Source organism: Helianthus annuus, chromosome 5 (genome assembly GCF_002127325.2).
Source record: "Helianthus annuus cultivar XRQ/B chromosome 5, HanXRQr2.0-SUNRISE, whole genome shotgun sequence".
Classification (NCBI taxonomy): domain Eukaryota; kingdom Viridiplantae; phylum Streptophyta; class Magnoliopsida; order Asterales; family Asteraceae; genus Helianthus; species Helianthus annuus.
Window position 1 is genome coordinate 148,730,688 of NC_035437.2, and position 5,435 is coordinate 148,736,122.

Consider the following 5,435-nt stretch of genomic DNA (forward strand, 5'->3'; position numbering starts at 1 on the left):
AAATTAAAAAAACCAACAAAAAAAGCTGTTGGCCAAAAAAGGAAGATTAAATGTGATTGGTGGTTGAAATTTGGAGAAGGCATTATTAAAAAAAGCCTAGGAGGAAAATTGCTCAATAATGCCCAGGGGGTGGGGAGGGGGCTTGATTAGGCTTGTTTGATTGCTCAATAATGCCAAATAATGTCCACTACGCAGGTCTTATGTAAAAGTTTACTGACCTAAAAGTTGATGATTATATGAAAACTAGAAAAGTGACCCGCGCGTGTTGCGCCGCGGGCAACAATAATTCACAATACAAAAAAGCCCAGCAGCAGTTGAGTGTTTATCCTAAAGATCTAGATCTTGAAGTTCCTTGAGACCCATAGGAGACACATATTTTGGGTCACCTTGGAGCAATTGTTTAGCAATGATCACGCTTGCAGCTTCGCTAGGGTGGTAAGGATCCCAAAACACATGTTTATCTCTGTCCTCACACAAACTCGACGTCGGACCACACGGAATAATCCCTGCATACTGACCTCCATTCCCACAACATGCTTTACTTGCGGTATTAAATCCTACAATATTCAACAAACAAAACTTGAGTTAGCTTATTGAAAATAGTCAAAGGGCTTGTAGTCTAGCTGTATCAAATTGTTTCCATCCAAAGTGGTTGAGCGTGCATATTTAGTAGTAGGTTTAAGGGTGTCTGAGTTGAGTTTAACATTCTAAAAATATTGAAAAGGAAACGATCATGTTTATCTTTATCTGATGGATCAATTTTGATCTTACCGTATATGTCATAGTTCGTGATGAGCTCCATGACTAAGTCGTATACATTGGCATGAACAAAAGTGGCTCCCGGGATATTATCGTTCAATTCCGCCACCAAATCCTTCAATTTAGCATTGTATTGAAGCGCGAGTTGATTAGGCAACGCAACACACTCGTTCTCATTCAGTTGATTAATCGTCCTCTGATAAGGAATACATCCAATCGGCCCCACGTTTCCTATGATGAATTTTCGTGCATCAAGTTGATAAAGTCTCTGCAATAACCATTAGTTTATGATCCAGTTATATATTTGGATACGATTGCATTATTATTTTTTTATGCATCTACTTTTATAATGTAATCTATGAAACTTACAGTAACCTGTGATCTGAGGTGACTAATGAGATCATCTACAAAAGCATCAGGACTCTGTGAAACCCTAGCTCCAATTGAGAGAACAGGAAGCAAATAGTTGTTAAGGAAGTTGTTAGATCCGATAGTGATCGAGAAGATCGATTTCTTCATGACGTGCTCCCTTGCTTTCGATGCACCAAGAAGTTTATCAATCTGTTTTCTAGTGATGTTGAAATAATCTATATGGATGTCCATAGATAATCTGTTAACCTGTAGGCACATTTAGGACACATTTAGATTAGCATTACCAGAAACAATAAACTTTGTAGCCACATATTTAGTTAGTGTGTCAAGATAGGTGTATTTTCTAGTAGTGTTAACAACTTACAAATATTTGCCCGGTGGCGTTCATAATCCCTCCACCACCAGAGGCGTAATTCACACCGTATAATATAACTTGTCCCGCCGAATTCGGGTCTAGAAACGGCACTGCATAGTGTTGTTGCCCCATTCATAATCATATTTTCTAAAAACACTAAATCGATAAAATTAACACTCTAGACCCAATAATAACCCTTTATCCTCTAGGAATTTGTACCTCAATGTTCCTGGCTTCGAATGACTATCACAACGACAGCAAGCAAGACTACTATTCTACAGTAAAGACGATTTCTAGGGTCTAAGGTAGCAATATCACTAAGATGAGCCACATGAAATTAAAAGTCAAATTTTTAGCGGTTTTCGTCGTCTTCGGAAACAGGGGTCCGCCAAGTTGTGTATTTAACCGGCCATCTTCTCTCTCTGCGTAGTGTATCCCACCGGCCATCCAGTCAATTATGTAAGTATCATCTTAAATCTTACATAAGTTTCGGTTTTGTGACCATAGGATTTGCTAGACCTCACTGGAACTCCCGATATCTGAATCATCACCGTCATCTCTCTGTACTGAGATACATAACCCTCTTATTTGTTACCCAATAGACCACCGTTTCTAGAGTGCTATCGGAGGGATGATACCGTTGAACGGATTGTCGAAACCCTAATCAGTGCTCCGTCCGCTTTCTCTTTTTTCTGAAATCCACCGTTGTTATGCGCGTCGCATCCCGTCGTGAATCATAACCGTTGGCGGCGGCCCTTCCTCCGTTCTCTCTTATCTCTCTGTCGTTGCTGGTGAGGAGGGTAAATGGAGAAAAGCTGATTTAGCTTGTCAGCCCAAAAGAGTTTACAAACCTAAAAACCTAAAGTACAAATATCAAATGCTTTGAACATCAGTAATACACAAAGTACAACCCTGTTATGCCTTTTAGTGTTGCAAATTACAAGTATATATAATTGTAAGGATGTGTATACATACATTAGAGTCAAATAAAACATACAAAAGCATAAAACACAGATGCAAACAATAACACATATAAGCTACAAATGAACACTGAAGTGCATTTTTCTTATACAAGTGTTACAAACGAACACTGAAGTGCATTTTTCTTCTAGACAACCCTCAAGTCTCGATGTTCCATGACTCAGCAACTCGAGCGAGTGTTTCATAAGACGACCCACCACGACTCAATGTCTCCCTACCACTCGCTTGGAGCTCTTTCGCCCTCCTCCTGAGCTTCTTACCTTCTTCACCCTCCATAACCGCCTTCACAACCGACTCTATCTTCTTTCTCCGCACCACAACCGCCTCCCCTCCTTCACCAACCATAGGCATCCTCATCGCCACCCCGACCTCATTGCTTAACAGCGCGGCATTTATCCCCTGCTCCGCGAACAACGGCCACGCAATAATGGGCACACCATACTTAACACTCTCCACCGTCGAGTTCCACCCGCAATGAGACAAAAATGCCCCCGTGGACGGGTGGCTCAACACTCCCACCTGAGGCGCCCATCCACTCACCACCAACCCAACTCCCTTCGACCTCTCCACAAACCCGTCCGGTAAGTACGCTATAGGGTCATCCACGTCACTCCCCGCACTGAAAAACCCAGAGATAGCGCAGTCACTAGGCTTCCGAACTACTAGAACAAACCTCTGCTGACTCAGTTCTAAACCCCAAGCCAACTCAGTGAGTTGTTCACTAGTTAGTGTCCCTCCACTTCCTAGTGCAACAAACAGGACCGAGTCTTTTGGCTGTTTATCAAGCCATGCAATAGTTTCTTTCTCATACTTGGTCAAAACCGGTTCAGCTTGTTTCGTGAGCGGTCCAATGGGATAAACCCGAGGCGTGGGAATATTAGCAAAGAACGGTTCATGTTTCACTGCTTTGAGTGAGACCGATTCAAGATCCTCCCAACTATTCACAAATATCCCAGTAACCATAGGTAACCTACTAACATGCATAAACCACTGTTGGTATTCGTTGATCATACTCTTGGGGACTAGATACATCAAGTCTTGAGTTTGGATCGGGTTGCAACCGGGAACCTTAACAGGTTCGGGTAGATCCACGTACTCACCATCCGCCTTGCAATCCAGCGTCGGAAGATATAAAGAGAAGGTCAAAAGGGCTGCTGAAGCCGTGAAAAATGAATAAACCGGAATTGATAGGTCTTTACATGCTTCAAACACGCCCGTACAGAACATATCGATAATAAGAGCTTTCACTTTTGGTCGTTTCAATCCATTTAGGACGGACCGAAGCGGACGAATGGACTGTTCAACTATATAGCAGAGGCGGGCGACGGTTTTCATGTTATTGAGGAGTTCGTTGGACATGTCTGGAGGTGGGAGGTCGACAATATGGAGGTCGGGAATTGGGTAGGCGGTTAAATAACTGTCTTGAGCAACGGTGGAGCCAGCAGTGATGACGAGAAAAGTGACCTGAAAGTTATGTTGAGTGACGAGACGAACCGCGAGCTCGTAAAGTGGGGTGATGTGACCCATTCCAGGGCTTGCGAGAAGAGCCACATGAGGCTTTGGTGCACACTCATTGACCATTATCTCTACGTGATTGTTGTTATCGTAAAAGGTTTTAGAGGTTTGAAGAAAAAGATGATGTGTTAGGATGGAGAATAGAGAGCTTTTATCTACATATAAATACCATGGCGTAATTATAATATGTTATCCTATCATTTTAAGTTAATGTTTTCCAGTCATTAATCTACATGTGATCACATGGGCGCATGTTATTGTGGGCATTAACTTTTACAGTTTTTAGATTCCGAGTCTTGTGAAAATGTTTGACCAGTCGAGCATGCATCACCCATTAATTATGGAAAAATCTAGCTATATTGGCCTACTGTTTTACCATAATAAATTCTTCCAATATAATATCATATAGAAAAGCATTTATTTTGTGACGTCACGCGTCACATAAGCGGGTGACGTGAAAAAAAAATCATTTTAGAGAAAAATTGAAAGCCTTGAGCCAGAAATTATGAAATTCTAGGCATCCTTGTATATGACAGCGCAAGATCGCAATAGTCTTGAACAAAGAAATAAAAAATATATAAGTTAGTTTAATCTCTCGAAATCTATAATCAAATTTAAAAAAGAAAAAAATACTAAAAAATCTCTGGACCACATCTAGAAAAAAATTAAAAATACTCAAAATAGTGATAAAAATAAACAGCTGAAAATAAAATTAAAAAACTCAAACCCACAACATAATTGAATGACTTAATTACATAAATGGGTCCTGCGGTTTATACATAATTTCGCCTTTGGGTACTAACTTATTTTTTTAACAGGTTTAGGTTCCACGGTTTCAATTTTGTAACAGCTTTAGGTACTAACACCAAAATTAGTTAATTAATGACTAAAATACCTTTGCATTTTTTTAAGTTTATCAATGTAACATATTTGGGTACTAACACCTAATTTTATTTAAGTTTAAATTAATTTTACAAAATCTATTTATTTTTTTATTTTCATTATTTTATTATATCTCTTAATTAACATAAACTCTATTTATTTTTTTTCATATTTTTATTAAATTTCTTATTTAACATAAAATCTACTTGTTACACCAATATTTTTTTTTAAATAGATTTTTTAAATAAAATCTACTAGCTATATAGTTTTATGAAAATTAAATTTTCATTTTCAATTTTGGATTGAAATGATTGATAATAATAAATATCTTTCATGTAAAAAAAATTAAGCCTTTTTTTAACTCGTGTTTTTGTTCATTTACATTTTACTATTTTAGAAAGATATTTAATTTACATAAAACTATGTAGCTAGGTATTTTAGATAAAACTATATAGCTAGGTATTTAGATAAAACTAAAAAAATTTAAGCCTTTTTTTAACTCGTTTTTTTTTGTAAAATAGATTTTTAATTTACATAAAATTATATAGCTAGTAGATTTTACTGGTGCAAC

The 5,435-nt window shown here is 38.2% G+C and overlaps 1 protein-coding gene across 2 annotated transcripts; it reads right to left on the minus strand.

Annotated features, from left to right (window-relative positions):
- Positions 1-214: 214 nt before the first annotated feature.
- Positions 215-4,113, minus strand: LOC110941547 (GDSL esterase/lipase At2g23540). Of its 2 annotated transcripts, XM_022183187.2 has the most exons (5): positions 1,706-4,113; positions 1,496-1,596; positions 1,129-1,377; positions 772-1,027; positions 215-557 (listed from the first exon to the last, which is right to left on the minus strand). In XM_022183187.2, exon 1 carries the CDS (start codon positions 4,046-4,048, stop codon positions 2,606-2,608), a length of 1,443 nt encoding a protein of 480 aa, XP_022038879.2. In that variant the 5' UTR covers positions 4,049-4,113; the 3' UTR covers positions 215-557; positions 772-1,027; positions 1,129-1,377; positions 1,496-1,596; positions 1,706-2,605. The 2 variants fall into 2 exon arrangements, with proteins under 2 accessions (XP_022038879.2, XP_022038878.1); XM_022183186.2 differs by having other exon boundaries at positions 1,135-1,377; positions 1,496-2,374.
- Between the last annotated feature and the right edge of the window lie 1,322 nt (positions 4,114-5,435).

Excerpts from the sequence above, each read along its gene's own strand:
- LOC110941547 (XM_022183187.2), bottom strand. The coding sequence starts at position 4,048 with ATGGTCAATGAGTGTGCACCAAAGCCTCATGTGGCTCTTCTCGCAAGC.